Source organism: Ciona robusta, chromosome 3 (assembly GCF_009617815.1).
Source record: "Ciona robusta chromosome 3, ASM961781v2".
Taxonomy (NCBI): domain Eukaryota; kingdom Metazoa; phylum Chordata; class Ascidiacea; order Phlebobranchia; family Cionidae; genus Ciona; species Ciona robusta.
The window spans coordinates 1,449,703-1,469,229 of NC_143237.1; the positions used below are offsets into that span (position 1 = coordinate 1,449,703).

Consider the following 19,527-nt stretch of genomic DNA (forward strand, 5'->3'; position numbering starts at 1 on the left):
AACCCCACAAAGAAAAAGTCAAAACAGAGACATCAGGAGGTAAAAACGTGAATGTAGTCGTGAAGTTTTAAAATGGCGGATGGCGTGGTTGGTCGGTAAAGTCTATGATCGTAAAATTTAGTTTACAGTTAATTAATGTGTGTTGCAATGGTAATAAATAAGTGTAATTAGACAGTACTATATTTATAATCTATTTGTGTCGAAATTAGCTGTACTCATACAACAGATCTAATTTTCTGTTTGTCTTTCCAATTTTTAAATAAGTGTAAGTATATACGTTTGCGATTACGTGTTACGGAAAAAAATGCGACGAAGCAAACGGAAATCCGGTGCAAAAGGGAAGAAGGCAGAAAAAGACGAAACGGACGACTCTTTGACCCCCAACGAAGAAGTGGATTCACAAGAATCTACAGCAGAAGAAGGTATGGAAGGGTCGAGCGAATCGGAAAACAACAAACAGGATTTGGAAAATTCTGAAGTTGCTGCCAATGATGAAACAGAAAAACAAGTTGTAAAAAGCACTGAAGAAACTGAAAGTGAAAAACCAGAGGCTACTGTTTTAACAGAGACTCAAAATAAGCCGGAAAAGAGTGAGCAGCAGGAAACTGAGATGGAAACTGTAGAGAAGGAAGGGAAGGAAAAAAGTGAAAATGTTATTGAAGAATCCAAAAGTGAAAATGCTGTTGAAGAATCAAAAAATGAAGACGCAGTGAAAGAATCAAAAAGTGAAACTGCTGACGAAGAATCAAAAAGTGAAGATGCAGCGGAAGAAAATCCAGAAATGGAAGTTGACAGCGCGGCGGATGAAGGAGCGAATTATGTCACGCTGGATACTGTGTCGAATCATGATGGGGATTCTGATGATGGGAAAGATGTGGGAGAAGATGATGAAAAAAAAGTGGAGGAGGAAACGAGGAGCAAATCTCCAGAGCCAATATCTGATGTTGAGGATGATCCGGAGGTTGGAGATCCTCCTTGTTTTGATGATGATAGCATCCCTATTGTTCCCGAGGAAGAAGTTAAAGTGAAAGTCAAAGAGTCGGAAGAATATCTTCGATATTGGAAAATGGTGGTGGACAGTCCACATGATTTCACAGCCTGGACTTACCTGTTGCAGTTGGTTGAGCAAGATCGTAAGATGGCGCTTGCTCGAAGGGCTTACAACAACTTCTTTAAGCGGTATCCACTCTGCTATGGTTACTGGAAAAAGTTTTCTGAAATTGAAAGAAAGAAGGGGAATTTGATAAAAGCACAAGTGATTTTGGAAAGAGGCGTTCGTGCCATTCCACTGAGTATTGATCTGTGGGTACATGTGATTGATTTCTATATTAAACATTATAAAGGTCCTGATGCTGGGAGCAAAAAGGTTCGGATAGTGTTTGAACGAGCAATGAAAGCTGCTGGGGAGGAGTTTCGATCGGAGAAACTTTGGAACAAATACATAAAATGGGAAATTGACAACAAAAATTGGATAAATGTCATGAAACTTTATGATAGAGCCATGTCCACACAAACACAACACTATTCAATATTTTTCAACGACCTGAAGGAGTTTGTGAACACGCACGCACCTCAGGATCTTCTTATGCCGGAAGCATTTGAAAAACTTCTTTCTGAGGTTCGAGTGACACCTCCACTTCCAACATTAGAGAAACGGGAGCAGAACAAACAAAAAGAGAAAGCAAAGAAAAATCCGGATGCGATTGATATCGATAGTGAAAGTGATGAAGATGAGGGAGCGACTGTTAATGATGTTGACATGGAGGAAGCTCCTCCAGGTGTGGAGGAACACGAAAAACCTCCGAATGAGGAGGAGCAGAAACACATGCGTCAGTTGATCATTAAAGAGAAAAAGAAAATATTTGAGGCAACCGAGAGAATTGTCACCAAAATCTGGGCTTTTGAGGAAGGGGTCAAACGGCCGTACTTCCATGTTAAACAGCTGGAACGGGCTCAGTTGAAAAATTGGAGAGAGTATTTAGATATGGAGATTAACAATGGGAATCACCATAGAATTGTGCTGCTGTTTGAACGCTGCCTTATTGCCTGTGCGTTGTATGAGGATTTTTGGCTCAAATATGCAAAGTATATGTCTAATCATGATGTGGTGAAGGCAGGCAAGATATATGAGCGTGCTTGTACGATTCATTTACCCAAGAAACCCACAATTCATATGCAGTGGGCAGCCCATGAAGAGTTGCAGGGCAACACCTCCACTGCAATTGAAATCCTGGAAAACCTGAACAAGGTCTTGCCGGGGATGGCCATGATTAAAATGCGCCGAGTTGCCCTTCAGCGCAGAGCAGGTAACATCCAAGCAGCTGAAGATATACTTATAAGCTATGTTACTGTTGCAGAAAAGGACAAAGAGATTTTGTTTTACACTCGCAAACTAGCATGGTTCCTTTTTAAAATATCCAACAAGAAAGACGAAGCTCGGAAGTTACTAAAAGATTTGATTCCCAAGTTCAAGGAAGAGATTAACCTTTACAATGATTTAGTTGAAATGGAGTTCCAACATGCAAGCACGAGTTCCAACGACCAGGATGAGCTACTTGCTTTAGAAGCATTTGACTTAGCTATTGCGAACGAAAAATTTTCCGAGGACCAAAAATTCTCTTTTTCTCAAAGAAAACTAGAATTTCTAGAAGATTACGGGTGTGACGTGAAACGGTTGCAAAAAACTTACGAGGAACACCAGAAATTGGTTCGTAGTCAAAAAAAGCGGCACCAATCAGAAGCAGGAGATGCTTCTAACCCAGCTGCTAAAAAAGCGAAAACTGATACACCGATTACTGTTGTAGCTTCCACGCCCAACCAACTATCGAACGGTTCTCGATATTCAGCAACATCAAGCACTGCACCTGTAAGTTATGTTACAACACCAACACAGTCAACTACTGCAGCTTATTCAGCCACCGACCCTAGTCTGTATTATCAACAGAATTATTGGAACTATCAGCAAAAAGCGAGCGAAAACCCGCAGTATAACTACAGCCAGTGGAGCCAGTACTACCAACAACAGCAAGGACACCAGTGAACCTGAACATATGTTCTGTAAATAAGACACTAAATGCTGGTAATCGTTACCAAAAAAACTCTTTAGAATAGCTGTGTCATGTTTTTGCTTTTTATAATTGAAATTCCAATTTCCAATGGACTCACTTGGCTCTTTTAAGTGTACTGCCACAGCTGGGTGTTTGTGTATCTTTTTTATTACCGCTTTAACTAGTTGTGAATGGAATAAAAATGCTTCTGACATCTTCCGATAAATGCAAATACTGTTATGTTATGTAAATGCGAATAAATCTTTTTGTCAAATTCCAATGGCTGTACACCTGTACAGAACATTATTGTCACATATCACATTGCCAAATTTTGTTTCACAATGTCATTTCTTTGCTTAAACATAATTATAAAATAAAAAAATACTGCGTAGTCATTTCATCGAAGTGCTATGCCTGTGATTTAAATTGTATCAACAGGTTTGAAAATAAACCAATAAGTGAACTTACTTTTCCTACTCTTCAGAAGTTAAGCTTATAGGTAAAGGGTCTTTATTTGCTAGCAGTGTTTACAATGCGTTACTGGGTAACGTTTAAACGCATCTTCTGTTAAAACCCAATCGAGTAATGCTTGCAAAAGCTGAGATTATATACAAAGGCCTGAGGTTTTCGTCTAGACATAGACAATGCAATCTTACGAGCCGGGGAAATCATTTGGTTTCTCACCAAAACGCTTTGCGGAAATTGTACCTTGTCGTATTTACTAAGCGCCAGTGACCACATTTTGCTTTCTTTTGGAGACGATTCTTCCATGCTAAGGTCGCGAACATGTTCACCGTGTTTGTCAAAAATAGCCACCGTATTTGTCAGATCGTTTACAACAAAGGCGTTGTCGTCTTCATCCATACATATTCCTTGAGGAAGCAAACTGCCTTTCCTACAGCGGTTGTTTACTCCGGCAACATCATAGCGACGTTCGTATCTTCCGTTCCTCGAGTCGAATACCTGAAAGTCGCAAACAACGTGTGTAAAATACCCTATACCGCGGAAAGCAATTGTTGTTTTCTATATTTCTGTTGTATAGTACCACAGTGTACTGAAATAGCGAAATGGACATTTGTATTCTATAGTACTGGGGGGTAAAATGGGATACCGTTAGAACACAGCATCCCATATTTCGTTATCGTGAAAACATGTCCAATCTTGTCCCACCCTACTATACGTTACCTTTACACATTGTGATGTACGATCAGATATATGAACGTTTAATTCTGAATCGGCGGCAATGAACCAAGGTAGACGAATATCTTTGTCTCTGAAATAATAAACGAAATATGACAGTTTTGACTAACATAAAAGTTGTAGGCCTATTTCATGTATTTATATTACCGAATCACCAACAAAAAGTATCACGACCCTCGTTGGTATGAACAGAATACTAGTGCTATATATTACAATTGCCGTTGCCACGCTTGAGCATACGTTACAAACGTGGTAACTTAATTGTAAGCGGGCACGAGTTAAACAGAACACCCGTGCAATAACGACTATTACTGTCCCTCCACACGAAGATAAATAAGTTTCATTCATTTATTCCCACCTGACTAAAATTCGTTGAAGCTGTTTAAGAGGGTTAACTTCTAGAACTTTTGGTCGCGACCCGAACTGTGAAGTAATTCTGCCGTTCCTTGGGTCCCATATCGTCACCAATCTATCTTCGTATTCGGTCATACAAGTTGTGGCAAGTAATCCGTTCTGAAACCAATGCCATTTTTTACAACTAAGTTTGACACTTCTGTTTTATCGTTAGGTTTTCGTTTTATCTATAAAGGGGTTATAACGACTGTTGTCATTTTACTGTTAGGCCTACTAACCGTCTTTTCGCCTATGTATGCTACTTTGACGAACGAAACGTCGTTCATTCATGTATTATACAGTGTAAATGTAATTATTCATTTAAATTTTTCATTCAATTCATTTTTTAGACATGTATTTTATGAAATTGTTATCACGCTTACTTTGAGCGAAGCAACATGACAGCAGTTATGGACGGTAGCATGCGTTAAATAAGACACGATACGCCCATCCACCGTCCACACTGAAACGCCATCACCTGTGCAGATTGCAACATGTTCGTCGCTGTTTCCAATGCTTGTTACGCCGTATAGTGTGATGTCTTTGCCTCGATCTATGAAAATATTATTTACGTTGACGTAGCCCTAATCATATATCACTTTAGTATACTATGGTACAATACTGTGGGGTAAGATGGATCTCGTTTGCACATATTATCCCATGCTTCCCTTTCTTTTAGTATTTTAACAACTACGCTCTTTTAGAATCGTAAGAATACGGTTATACCTCTGTAATTATCCTTTTTTTTGTTTACTACCAAATAGGACGATAAATTAGATAAAAACATGGAGCATTTTACTTTGTTTACAAAAAGCTATATATATAGTAGGGTGGGGGAAGACGGGACATCTTTAGCACCTAATATTCAAATATCCTAATCGTGTTTTAAACAAATAGCAACAGTCTATAGCTATGCAGTTAGTCGTGAGGTTACGGTTTTATAATTCTTTGAATGTTTTTTGTTTACTTTTAAATGGGACGAGAAAACCGAAGAATAAGGTGTCCCATCTTTTCCTATACCCCACTATATTCATCAAAAATTCAAAACACCTTGAGGTGGAAAAGTTATTTTAACTTCTCCCTTCTGCCCAAACACAGTAACCCTTCCGTTTGGATGATTGACAGTTGCGAATTCTGATGCAACAACGAAATCTGACTGCGGCAAAAACGTCAAGTCGGCGATGCTTTGAAACTGAAAGCCCTGCGGTGGTGTATAGGTTTATAGTTAACAGAATGATAATGATTAAATGATTGTAAAAGGCAACGACAGTCGTTATAACAGGAGTGTTCTGTTTCATACACTTCGTGTCCGCTTACATGGAGTGACAACTTGTGTCATTTTAATGGTGATTGTTTTGTAATTTGTCGTTTTTTTTGTGTTGATGAAAAGTTAGACAACTCACAAGTGACCACTGGGTTGGAGCATTTGCGGTTAAACGCTTTGCCCAAGGACACATACGACTAAACTCCATCGTTCGTCGCTTTACCTCATAATCATCGCTCATTATTTCCAACAACGTCGTTTGTTTCTTTATTTTCTGTCGTATACTCCTGTCCACAACTTTCTGTTTACATCCCAGGCAGCATTTCAAAGCTGGATGAACGTTCCTGTATTTAAGTTCCGTTCTCTTGTTGGCTGACACCATAACATTCCATGCACAACTGTGGAAGTCGCTCATTTCGTGTCACAACCTTATAATATACTCAAGCTTTTAAATAAATTCTATACATATGGTAGGATGGGGGAAGATGGGAACTTTTAGCACATAATATCCAAATATCCTGATCGTTTTTTAAATAAGTAACAACGACCTATGGGGGTGGTGAGGATATGGTTTTATAATTCTTTAAATGGTCTTCGTTTACTACCAAATATGACGACAACATAGAGTGAAAAGGTGTCCCATCTTTCCCCACCCTGTTATACAATTATTCCTTGAACAGGCTAAAACTTGAGTAGATTCAAAGTATTTATATATTCCCGATTACTGGTAATGTCTGCAACACATACAAATATTCCCCTGAAACTTAAATAGGCTCAAGGTACAATCGTTCAACAAACGTTCATTGGTAAAGAAAGCTAAGAATCGATTCAATATTCGATTACATTGTGTCTATGGCGATACAGGTTGTTTGGTGTATGGAACTCGATACTGGGTAATAACCAAACAATAGTGTGACGCCGAGACTGAGGTACGATGGCTTAAATAATGGAAATAGGAACGTTAATAGCTGGTATCATACATTGTTTAGGGTGTTTTTTTTCGTTTTTTTATCCAATACGTTATTCTATTATATATATGTTTTTATCAATGAGCGTGTTTAAAAACGGTTGTTTTACCGTTACTACCCGAACTTTTGCTTTTTCAAACTCTCCCGTTATTCTTGGTTATCGTGATCGAAGGGACGAAATAAAATTCCTTCTTGTGATAGTAATAAAAAAAAATCAACCCACAAAAAATTCCTATAAAAAGTCCTAAGCCAGCAAGAGGTATATGAAACATCCGTATTATATTGACTGTCGTTCCGGTCACGTTCGGATCAGGGTTACATTCATATGACTGGAGCAGTTATTTTAGGCGAGGTGAACGGTTATATATTCCACCCACTAAAGTATATAAATGAGAACCGCATACACTTTACCTTACTCCGAAAGGTTCCAACTTTTTGTGTTGATAAACAAACGGACGCCAATTTTCAATTGACCAATCATCTTATTAACTTCACAAATATATATTAACTTTGTAAACGGCACAAGATAAGACATTGCACTAGATGGATTAGAACAGAAAACGAAGGATTGCACTTTACGTATTAAGGTGCAAGTACTCTACAATACACACGTAATGGTGAACGAAATTCAAAACAACATTAACATTTGACGGAGAACTGCACTTAAGACAGATTACAGTAATACTAATGAATCAGGAAAATTGTGATCGTATAGGAGTAGGTAAGGATAAACCATGCTGTGAGCAGGTATTCAGATTAGAAACATTGTACGGACTATTTTAAGATGTCATATTTGTAAATTACTAAACTGAACAGATTGTGTGCTGGGTGGTAATACAGATTAAAAAAGTGGGCGTTACAGATCATAATGGCAAACAAGATATGACAAAGTTTGCATTTTTATGACAGAAAACTGTCTTTGATCTCGACAAAACAATTTGTTGGTCGTTGCATTGATGTGCCAAAGCACCAAGATGTTAAATTGAATCTATTTTGTTAAAACCTTGGTATCAGTATTAAGCTCAGGAAAAAGTTCAAGAAGAAAGCAATCCAACAGCAAATAACCAAGCTGTAACGGAAGAGTTTAGAACACTGCAAGGATTATTAAACACAATTTTAAAACTGTGATATTAAAAAACACATTACCTGCTTGTTTAGTTTTGGATATTGTAATACTTGAAACAATCGCCTACACCCAGCTTCATGCTTCTCTTTGCCAATAACACGGATAAAGTTCACTGATATAAGAGCAATTCATATTAAAATTCAATGCAACATATTTAAAAGATAATATTTAATAAAACAATTTTTCAAAAATTAATATTTATTCTCATATTTGTCAAAAATATAAAAATCGAAATTTGTTTGACTGAGAATTGTTTCCATAACTGGTACCTGGTATAAAGTTTTTCCAAGCTTCAAAAGTTGATTTCTCCCTTTCCAACTTCTCTTTTGCAGTTCTTTAATTCAAATCATAATAATACATAGCAATAGGCTTTCTAATATATTCTAAAAGGGTATGTCCTGTAGAAGGCTTAGTAATTAGGCTAGACTGGCCCAAACATCTAGACTGCTTATGTAAGCTTGAAAGAAACATACTCAACATTAGATCAGTGTTATTCTTCTGCTATTCAGTGCAATAATCTAACGATAATATAACCTTAAACAAGCTAGAATTGGCCACTACCCCAAACTGCCTAAGTAAGCTAGAAATAAACATACTCCCCATGCAACTAGTGTACTTCAATTTGACCAAAGCTTATGTAAACTTGTTGTTTACACTTTGTCTAAGTCTATATACTACATATGTCACCTATGGTCAAATCCTAGTACACTAGTTGCATATGGTGTATATAGGCTTATACAGCATTCCCACTTACCTTGGTTTGTCTTTATTATAAAACAATAGATCCCTAAACAGATGGATGAGAGATACAACATGGTGTTCCTGTTTATAACATGATATCTTATCATGGAGATATCTGTGGGGAGATAATGTAGTAATAGTATTGTAAACTGTATACATATAACATTATTATTATAGCCAAGATCAAATTATTGGAATATTGAATATAAGGAAATCAACAGCAAAACAAGTCACTAAAACACAGTATGGATAAAAAAAAAGATGTTGGAAAAGCGCCAGATAAAGCATGGCTGTTGAACACATCATATGGTAAACTCACAAGAGTTAATTGATACAATGTAACTGTAGATATCTGTTCTAAAAGTAATTGACATGCAGTTCTATTGACTGAATAATTAACATAATTTGAAGTAACTATTTTGGATTCTACGATATAAAAACCTGAATTTTATTCCAAGAGTTCATCTGCCACTTGGCAATATTTCATTAAATCAATTATTACATATATTGATATAACTGAACTTACTTGCGAACAAAAGGTTCAAGGGTATTCTTCACCACCAGTTTAAGGCCAGCCATTACATGATGTATCCAGGTGTCGGCTTTGAACACTCTCGTGGCTGAAACAAATGTGAATTAGAAAACTGAATAAAAGCGGCAAACCAAAGTGTCAATCAAATATTTTGTAAACTACGTCCGTAACAGCATTGATCAATATTGAAATTATTCATCTGTTATTAAAGAGCATAAAGCTTAAATAAAAACATCTGACAATTTGAAATTTTATGAACACATAAACGACTATGTTCAGAACATCTATAAATTTAACATAAAATTATTCTTTATTTATCTCTAGAATATGATAGCGAAGATCAATTTATTAATACAACAAAGAGAAGGGAATTAATGGAAGAACAACAGTCATTAAAACACGCCATGAATAAAAACCATAGTAAAGACCTAAAAAGCATGGAAGTTAAACCAAATACAGTCTATGTGGGTTTTGAATCAATAACAATTATGTAATTAGTAAAACATGTGTTTAAAAATAATATATGTGAATGTAGGGTTAAAAATTACTATGTGCGTGTTTACAAGTTTCTACAAGGAATTTAAATAAAAGTAGGCTTACTAATATATATATATATATATATGTATGCTTACTAATGAAAATGAGGTAGTCACATATTCCTGTAAGAAAGGAATCAAGTTGCGTCACCTTGTTCATTCCTGATGATTGGAAACCAAAACACCAATCACTGTCAGGATACATCTCACTGTGCAGCTGAATAATAGGTAACTTGCATGTAACTTATTTATTGTCCTGTAATATAACCTGGTTGTTCTGTTTAATACACCCTATGCCCACTTACGAGTTACCACGTATGTAACATATTATCCTCGCATGACGGGTAACAAAAATTGTAATAACACAGGCGTTCTGTTTCATACATCTCGTGCCCGCTTACCAAATACCATGTATGTAACTTTGTGGGCGATTGTTTTTTCTGTTTGGCATATAATTTTGTAACCATGAAACTTATTTATCCTTGCAGGGCAGGGCAACAGTCGTTATATAACAAGAGTTGCAACAAACTTCCACACTCACCTTCTGATCCATTTGAATTTCTGGGTTGTCTGTGATTGGTTCATATTTTCTGGGAAAAAGAAAACAAATAAATTCCTATGTTGATTACAAAAAACTAGTATTATATTCACAACACGATGCAGCAATTGATCAAATACATACGCAGTTGCTGCCAGGTATTATTATTAGCTCTGCTGGCAATTCAGTATTTTGCTAAAAATTGAAAGTTAAAACGTTGGCTTCAAAATACAAAACTGCCAGAAGAGCTTTATCAACTTTAAATGGTAACAGCAAAAAATCTTTAAAATAGTATCAGTGTGTTTGTAAATCTACTTACCCCGGTTTTGGTTTGCTTGGCTCACATGATTGGATGAGTGACTGAAGGAAAAGTTCAAGATGTTGGCCTTTCTCCTTGAGAAGTTTGTTTGGAACTCTTCGGAATATTCGTCCAAGTTTAACATCCGGGAGCAACTTGCTGTAGAAGCGAGACACGGCTCCTGCTCGCTCCGGGAGGAGGAAGTCATAGAGGAGCTCACTGTGTTGGAGACCGGGTTTTCCTATTAACAACTGGGACAAATACGTCGGTAAATTAATATGAAATGTAAAATAGGATGACTTTTTTTTCGCTTTAGGACTTTTTCGTTTAATTTAGTTTTGTTTAGATAAAACCCATTTATGCAAAAAATAATGCCAAATGTTTGAGTTTAAAACAAAAATTAAACAAAAAACTATATCTACATAAATTTACCAAAAAACTATATGTTTGCCGGACACAAAACAAACTATACATAAATATACCAAAAAACTATATTTCTGTCCAAAAATGCAGAAATTAACCTTCAAGAATCGTTCAAAGTCAGCTTTCTTTGAATCGAGAAACTCCAGTGATCTTCTCATGAACTTCTTGGGAGGAAGTGATGCAGGAGCGAGTGATCCGTGGAATTCCGTGAGTTTGTTCTCGAGTACGTAGAACTCGTTATATCTTCGAAGGACTTGCCACTGGATTGGCATGTCATCATCTGGTGTGTGGATAAGTATAATTTATTTATTTTTATGTGGCATCGGCAGTTATTTTTATATAAGTGTTCTGTTTAATACATCTTGTTGCCGCTTTTTAATGTATGACGGACAATTTAGACAACCCAGTAGTGACCACTGGGTTGGAAGTATTGCTATCAAGTGCCCAAGGACACATACACCCACCAAGGTAGCATCTTACAAACTTAAACATGTATCCTCTATAATACAGGCAACCCTATTGTAAAGTGTTGTCAAACTACAAACCTTCATGGATATCAACTCGTTTCACTTCCACACAGAACGCATACATCTTCTCGTTCGTTGAAGCGGAACTACCCCGGGAAATCTCGTCATCACGCCTGAGTACATCCACTCGAGGAATAACGATCCTCCAAGTGGAGAGATCGCGAGAGACGAGAAAGTCGTCGCTCATCTCGTCATCAAGTCTGGATGAGCGCTCATCCATGTCAAGCTAGAAGGGTAAACAAATACTTTTATTAAATTTTTTTTAAATTTCACCCACAAAGTTACATACGAGATAACTTGCGAGCATGGGGTATATGAAACAGAACACAAGTGTTACTGTAGTTGCCCGTATAAATTACAATCATTTATTCCTTTCGCCCAGCTGGATGCCATGGCGTTTAGCATGCCTGCTTTTAGCCCAAAAAGGTTAAGGAGTTCAATACTCAATACTGCTACCATTGTGGGCGCATGTGTTCTTGGACAAGATATTTAATTGCAGTCATACAATCTACTTTACAATTGACAGCCATATATAAAAAATATATATATATAATATATAAAAAATAAGAATTATCCACAAAGTTACATATGTGGTAAATCCTATGCTTACCAAACCATTATTGTTGTCTGTATCATTTTCTTCAGAACTTCCATTGCCTGGAATGAAAAGCAAAGTTAATATTCCACTCCAATGCATATATAAGCGGCTTGGGTGTTGGAAAAATGGGTCAAATCTCGCCCAAGACCCATGTCATTAAAGGATTTTACAAATGTTGAATATAAATTAAACTAAGCCCACAATAATCTATTTTTCTATTTTTGTTAAAAATGAAATATGTTTAATTAATAGTAAACAGCTTTTCAAACCTTGTTTAAAAACATCTTGGGCTTGTTGGTTCTTATTCGATGCTGTTGTGTCATACATGCGACCAGATCCTTGTCTAAATGAACGATAATAAACAAACCATGGGTTGGGAAACTTTTTTGATAATAAAGCCCTGTTTTGGGTGGAAACCGTTTTGACTTCCGTAGCCAAAAAACCACATATATTTAATTGTATTTTCACAAGATATATAATACTTTGCTTGATAAGTAAATATCCCAAAAAACTATTTTATTCACGAAAATATCTAAATAAACAGGTTCAAGCTCGCTCACAAACCATAGTTTCTCTACCTTTAAACTACAACATGGTATAAATGTTACATACCTTGATCTGTGGCGACGTTTTTTCAAAGGGACACGTTTTCCACAAACCATTTCGTAATACTGTGATGGAATAATGGAAAGATTATTACTGTGCAAAATATAATGTTTGTAAAATTATTGAACCACCAATTTAACTGAGGAACATATGTACTACAAATGCAAAGTTAGTGGCAATTTCTATAAATATAAGCACCACACTTTTTAAAAGGCAGGGGAATCCAGGATATTTAAATATATTTTTACACAAATGCAACTTTGATCGTAATGTTACTGATTAATGCAGTGCAGAATATTCCAGTACAGCTAGCTAACCCTGTCACCCAAGGTTTGGCGCCTATGGTCATTAAACCCTAATCTTTACATCCTATATGTTACCATATGTTTATATGCAGGACCTTCAGTTTCCGAACATACATTCATGGCATTTGATAAATAAATACAACAGTGACATTGAATATTTAATAAAATATGTACTTACTATATCACTTTGATAGAACAGAGGACAATAGAGATGTTCAAGGAGATTATAAACATGATCATAGGCACGAAAGAGCGGAGTACTGGTACGTAGTTTGTTCATTTTATTCCAACGTCCCTCAGTAACTAGTATGACAAAAGTTTTATTAAAAATATTAATATTTTTTATTTGACAAGTTTATAATGCTAAATAAATAGAAAAACATGTCAAAAAGTAACTCTATTTCTAAAGCAACCTATTATACAGCTATAAAGGTAATAACACAGGTAGTTTGGACATTTTTAAGTAACATACTTGGGGTGCATTTTTACAGTGTATATTCACATTAAAAAAAGGAAAATATACTCACTGTCTCGCAGTTCATTTATAATGTCTGGTTCAAAATGAATAAAGGTTACAGATTCTGGATTACAATAAGCTGTGTATATTTCATTGGCTTCCTTGTGGAGTTTGATTTGTTGTTCTTCGGTTTGCTCGGTCGCTAAACAACGTCGGTTGAAATCATCTGCAAGTTATAACAAGCTTATGTTTATACACTGTGACATCAATTTTGACCAAGTTTTATTAATTTCTGACATTAATTTCATTAGTTTTTAACTCTTTAAGGTGCTAATCAATTTTACTTGTCATTTATTTATTTTTAGTCAAATTCAATATTTTTATCTGTTGCAGTTACTCGTATACCTATAAAGACAATAAAATAAACTGTTTTTTACAATTATACAAGCAGTGTAAACATAAATACAGCTCGATTAAGAAATATTTGACTGAAAATGGGAAATAAAACCATTTCACCAAATTGTAAATATAAAGCGGGTGTTTTGTTTTATACATGCTTAGGAGTATACAGAGTTAGAACAAATGTAACTTGGCGTGTAATTAGAAAACAATGTCAAACATTCCACCATAATGTATGTTATGTTAACTCACCAACAGTGAGACAAAACTGCAAGTAATGAACGGCACCGAGTGTTTTAAGGAAGGTCATGAACTGATACAACATTTCCTGGGTCGTCATGATCTTTGGAAGGTCTATTTGAAGTAACTGGAAAAGGTATTCATAAAAATAAGTACACGGTACTGGATATAAATTACAGGTTTGAAGGTGGACTATTAAACCACACAGGTCTGATTTTAATTTTTCACTTTTTTACAATTTTGTTTTACAAACTTACTAATATTGATATTTTAATCACCCTTAAAATATTTTGTATTTTATTCTTGTAATTTCAATTGTTGACTGTTTTTTAACAAAACGGTGAAGATTTTGGGATTTTAAGACCTATTGTTGTCTTGTATATGATGGAGATAAAACTATTAAAAGAAATTCATGTTATGACTCTACAGCAAAAATAGTCTGGACAATATAATTAAAAGTATGAAAATATGACTAAAAACGTCAATCAGTTTACCAGGCATGTCATGCATTTTTTATAACTGGTGAAAGTTTATCGAGGAAACTGAATTTTTAAGCAAACACATACCGATAAGTTGTTGTTATCTTTTGATGCAAATTCAGCGAGAAATAGAGCTGGTGGGGCAGGTGGGCAATCTGCTTCTTTGGGCTTGTGGGAACAAAGAAGGAGGTTATAGAAAATAAAACCTTGGAACAAAAAATCAAGGGCACCTAACATTAGTAGGGAATGTCCTAGAATAGGCCTAGTATGCAGCGATTGCTTGTCCAAGAATAGGTTATAACACCATTACCCCAAGTGAATATTCTGTTCTGGGTACATATAGTAGCAGGTAAATTGGTGATATTTCACCGCTTAACGGGCAATAACATGGGATATATAGATCATTCGGATTGTAGAAAAAATAGATTCCTACAAACAATGAATGTGCATTACTTACTGGTGTTTCATCAAAAAATATCAAAAGTAGATTGTTGACTTTGTCCTGAAAAGAAATGACTAAAATTAGCGCCGTTGCAAGTAAGTGAAACCGCTTCTAGTCCTTAGCTTTTCAGTTTAGGATTTGACGTAGCTACTGACTACTGTTGTGGGTATGTGTGTATGGCTTTTAGATTAAATCAAAAGGTGGAAGAAGAACACGCTTATTATAATGAGTGCCGTTGTTCCGCCATGCGAGGGTAAATAAGTTTCATTCAATTTTATTTATAAAATACAATTAAAAAAGTTATATAGACTCACAGGATCAGTGATCGTGTCCAACCCGTATAAGATCACATTCGATGCTAAAACTTCTCGGATTAAAGAACGAAAAACTCTGAAAATTAAAATTATTTTATCCAAACTTTTATTCATGGTTTGTTTAAGTTGATTTTGTATATAATGATTTTACAAAATATAGGCGTAAAAACATAATAAATAATAATTTCAGTATAACAACTTTTCAATATAATCTGTTTTTATACATTCACACACATTTTTCTTACTTTTATAGTTCTTTTATACACCCTGTCACATTTTTCTTAAATTTAAACAGGTCCATTCATTTTGACACATAACCATATTAAAGAGAGTGAACCTGGGGTGGCAGGGTAGGAAGACCAATCCTAGAATTTTCTGCACTGCATTAATCAGTGAACATTACAACCAATGAGGTGAAATTTGTTCGCTAGATTTTGTGTTCAACTGATTTTAACTTTGATTTATAAATGTTTGCGGCATCAACTACCTGCTTTTGATAAGTGAGGGAGGGAACAGGTGGGGGAATACATGGTCACACAATGCACGCAAATAATTCAACTCTGATCTTCTGCTTTGTAAAGCTCTATGTAGCTTGATACCATAATATGTGAGGATCTCATCTTCGTTGTTACAACCTGTAGACAGATGTTGCTGAATTATATCTGTTTGTCTATTGGTGCCATGGTACAGTGATTGGAATGCCTCTAGATTAGTGGATACGGGTTCAAGGCTTAACACTGCTACCACTATAGGCGTATATGTGCCCTTGGGGAATTGCACCAACCTAGGGGTTCCTAATTTTCAGCCATAATAAAATTATCGGCCATAGTTACATATATGGTATACTATAACACATAAGCCGGGTGTATTAAACAGAACAACAAGTTATAATAACTGTCGTTAGTTGTTACCTAGCTATGCAAGGATAACTAAGTAACATACTCATTAATATTATTTAACTTTAATTAAATATAAGATGTGTGCACCAAAGCCCAAATGTAATTAATAATTTAAAGCATTTTCCACTTGCCTGCATCTTGTGCAGATAAACACACGTTAAGGTGAATGATGGAAAGTCTCAACAACTTCTTAATAATCACATCTGACAAGTCAACCTAACAAATAAATCAATAAATAAGAATAAAATTTAAGGAGATATTTAAATAAAACGCAAAAAAATCAATTATATGGTGAATCAATCAGAAATTAAATGACTCACTATTACTGTCTGTATCTAATATGAATTGATATTTTAGAATTAAAAATAGGATTTATATATATATGTTATTTTAAACTATAAAATAAATTTGATGTTCTTTCATATCTCTCTATATATAAAAGTTTTTCTTAACCTAAAACCAAAAAGTGTTAAATTTGTATGAAAAGCATATACAACATACATAGTCAACTACAAATGTACCTGGTTTATTCTTCGATATAAAACACACAAAGCGTGTCTCATTGCAACTTTGAGCTCGTGTATGAAACATTCATCCTCGCTCAGATCTCTGAGCACAAACATAATGTTAATTTTAATCTAACACCATTTACAATAGAGCTGTAACATAACGACTAAGGAGTTTTCTGTTACTTCTGCTACCAGGCATAATGTAAATAATCATTTAGCGGCCTATCTGGTAAAAAGGACAAAGTGTATTTCCACCATTTTGACTGCAATTCGGCAAGACATTATCAAAGAAAACTTTTTTTACATCAGATGAGCTGCTAAAAGAATGACACAGAAATTGTGTCTTAAGTTTCATTTAACCAAATTATTTTTACTGGACAAAATGATTTGTAAGTAAGTAAATAAATAATATTCACCTGTACCATTTCCAAACATATTGTTCAAGCAGAAGCTCCAAAAACTACAAATGTATAAATATATATCATTGATGTAATGATGTTCAGAATTAGGAACTTAATGTTTTTAGTAGCCTACTCAAGTCAAGTTTTAAGCAATCACGTAAGTATGAACCTAAACAGTATCAATATAGCATTCAGTAATATTTGTTAACTTGAAAATGCACATGATTTGTTCCTAGATGCATATTGATTAATCAACAAAACAAATCTGTATTAAAGTAAGCAAGTTTATTTTAAAATTTGGCTTGAACATGTCCATAACAAAATAACTGTCCTGCACGCGCACTTATCGTTATGCACTTCCATATTCTGCAGACTGAGATAAGCCCCTTACCTCAGAGACAGCTTTATCCACTTTTTCTGTCACCTCTATTCCCAACCAAGGTTGCAAAGACGTGAACTCTTCTTCTGGTCTATTGGGAGAGAAAACAAAATATTAACAATAACAACTTTAAGTTCAACGAAATACATAATCGACAAAAAAAGCAGTGAAATATATTTTGTGAGATATCTCAGATATTTATTTTACCAAAATGACATCATCAGTCTCTTATTGAATTAGGATCTTGGTTTAATATACAACAATTCTATTTTATATTATTTATTTACTTTTCCCTGGTGCAGTTTTCCTTGCCACATATTGAACATTGCTTTGGTTTAACTTTAACAGGTTTAGCATGGACCTGTGTGTGAAAATATTGTTCAAATTATATTTTTAATATATTGACTATACACAGAGATGTATAACTTGATGGTAATGAAATACATAGGAAATTTCGTTGCATAGATTTTTTTAAATTAAGTTAGATATTAGTATATGAACAGATACACAAGTAACATAACATTCTACTAATAATTGTTAAATGCAAAACCATGTATATATAGAGAGATTTAGTGTTTCAAAATTAATAAGCTACATCTTTACCACCAAGTCTTTTTTCATCACTGACAGCAGCAGGTTGGGAATTTCATACCCTGGTCTGTAGAGTGGAAATGGGATGATATGGTTGTAAAAGATGTGGATACAGTTGTTTAAGTGGGAGAAACATGGGGGACAAACTTTCCAAAATACAGGGGAGGCATGGACATTTAGACACACTATACTGTGATAAAACCAATTTATTGGTTATAATGTTTATTGAATAATGCAGAAATTTTCAGGGCCTGTCTACCCTGCCACCCCTGGTTTGATGCCGATAAAGGTAAAGAATTTTCTGTTGTGTTATAAAATAAACAATATGTATGGGTTGTGGTTAGGGATAGTTTGGGGAGATTCTACATTAGCACCACTTAAACTACTACTTTACGGTCATTACCTCAAAATCATGGCAGAAACACCAATTCCTGCGAAAAACATCCAAAACAGCAACATGAACTGGAATACACTGAAACAAGAAAAGAAGTTAGAAAAGCAGATAGTTTAGGTATACAGCTTCAATTAAATATGGTAACTAGTGGCTATAGGGGATTAGTGGTTATAGGGGTTAGTGAATAAGAAGAGGGGATATTCTTCACTGGTATCAAACTTGCAGTAAGGCTCATATGAAAGTAGCATTTATAAATGTTAACCCACCTCATAGTACATAACAGTGCAACTATGCATGCTCCAGATATGTAAACCGCTGTCTTAAATTTCGCCATGACGCGTTTCCAGCGCTACCACTTGGTATTTCTTAACTAACTTATGTTTGCTTTGATTTTAATCCATTCAATTATTTACCGCCGTTTTCTGTATAGCATTTTTCTCAAGTTACTGTCGGACGGCGTCGGTAAACTGGTTTTGATCAAATGATTTTGTATGTCAGTCGCGAAAATCATAGAAAGCACAAGCATATTATCATACTCTGATATTATCAAAATATCAAATGCAGTTTACTTCCGACAATCTATGTATAAAGGTCTTAAATATATATACAAATAAACACCTATATACTATATAAATGTGGTGTTTCTGTAATATTCGGAAAGTTCTCTGATTTAGTGACGTAATGATTACGTAATCTGTTTCCGGTGGTCAGCCTGCTTCGCCGGTGTTTTCGCAAATTAATCACCACAGGATCGAGCAAGCGTATTAACGTCTTAATCAAATAGTAAAAATCCTGTTCTTTTTACGCAAAAAAAGTTACGATTTTGGAAATTTCTAAACTGATACTTTTATTACTCGAACTCACGAGCAGTCAATAACGTTACATGTCGACAGGATCTATTTGCGATACAATTAATCAGAA

At 35.1% G+C, this 19,527-nt stretch overlaps 3 protein-coding genes across 4 annotated transcripts; 1 reads left to right on the forward strand and 2 right to left on the reverse strand.

Moving 5' to 3' along the window:
• The first annotated feature begins 193 nt into the window (after window positions 1-193).
• Window positions 194-3,514, forward strand: LOC149737507 (pre-mRNA-processing factor 39-like). The gene has a single exon (XM_089873636.1). The coding sequence runs from the start codon at window positions 305-307 to the stop codon at window positions 3,038-3,040; it is 2,736 nt and encodes a 911-aa protein (XP_089729762.1). The 5' UTR covers window positions 194-304; the 3' UTR covers window positions 3,041-3,514.
• Window positions 3,200-7,415, reverse strand: LOC149737508 (uncharacterized). Of its 2 annotated transcripts, XM_089873655.1 has the most exons (7): window positions 7,284-7,415; window positions 6,128-6,332; window positions 5,691-5,841; window positions 5,024-5,193; window positions 4,606-4,760; window positions 4,233-4,320; window positions 3,200-4,010 (listed from the first exon to the last, which is right to left on the reverse strand). In XM_089873655.1, exons 2-7 carry the CDS (start codon window positions 6,317-6,319, stop codon window positions 3,615-3,617), a joined length of 1,152 nt encoding a protein of 383 aa, XP_089729781.1. In that variant the 5' UTR covers window positions 6,320-6,332; window positions 7,284-7,415; the 3' UTR covers window positions 3,200-3,614. The 2 variants fall into 2 exon arrangements, with proteins under 2 accessions (XP_089729781.1, XP_089729780.1); XM_089873654.1 differs by lacking the exon at window positions 7,284-7,415 and having other exon boundaries at window positions 6,128-7,266.
• LOC149737509 (sorting nexin-14-like) lies at window positions 7,335-19,158 on the reverse strand. Its single transcript, XM_089873637.1, has 28 exons — window positions 18,873-19,158; window positions 18,616-18,684; window positions 18,225-18,279; window positions 17,909-17,982; window positions 17,634-17,712; window positions 17,258-17,301; window positions 16,854-16,941; window positions 16,464-16,548; window positions 15,921-16,068; window positions 15,434-15,509; window positions 15,135-15,179; window positions 14,765-14,845; window positions 14,211-14,325; window positions 13,630-13,785; window positions 13,281-13,405; window positions 12,804-12,862; window positions 12,461-12,534; window positions 12,204-12,250; window positions 11,612-11,819; window positions 11,165-11,346; window positions 10,665-10,894; window positions 10,349-10,397; window positions 9,904-10,024; window positions 9,266-9,359; window positions 8,753-8,854; window positions 8,268-8,332; window positions 8,019-8,110; window positions 7,335-7,941 (listed from the first exon to the last, which is right to left on the reverse strand). Exons 1-28 carry the CDS (start codon window positions 18,938-18,940, stop codon window positions 7,861-7,863), a joined length of 2,712 nt encoding a protein of 903 aa, XP_089729763.1. The 5' UTR covers window positions 18,941-19,158; the 3' UTR covers window positions 7,335-7,860.
• Between the last annotated feature and the right edge of the window lie 369 nt (window positions 19,159-19,527).

Excerpts from the sequence above, each read along its gene's own strand:
- LOC149737508 (XM_089873655.1), bottom strand. The coding sequence starts at position 6,319 with ATGAGCGACTTCCACAGTTGTGCATGGAATGTTATGGTGTCAGCCAAC. Across the intron at positions 5,842-6,127 it reads TAATGAGCGATGATTATGAG|GGCTTTCAGTTTCAAAGCAT; the intron begins GTAAAGCGACGA and ends ACACCACCGCAG. Across the intron at positions 4,321-4,605 it reads CTTCAACGAATTTTAGTCAG|AGACAAAGATATTCGTCTAC; the intron begins GTGGGAATAAAT and ends TTATTATTTCAG.
- LOC149737509 (XM_089873637.1), bottom strand. The coding sequence starts at position 18,940 with ATGGCGAAATTTAAGACAGCGGTTTACATATCTGGAGCATGCATAGTT. Across the intron at positions 17,983-18,224 it reads TGATGAAAAAAGACTTGGTG|GTCCATGCTAAACCTGTTAA; the intron begins GTAAAGATGTAG and ends TTTCACACACAG. Across the intron at positions 10,398-10,664 it reads CCAAGCAAACCAAAACCGGG|AAAATATGAACCAATCACAG; the intron begins GTAAGTAGATTT and ends TCTTTTTCCCAG.
- LOC149737507 (XM_089873636.1), top strand. The coding sequence starts at position 305 with ATGCGACGAAGCAAACGGAAATCCGGTGCAAAAGGGAAGAAGGCAGAA.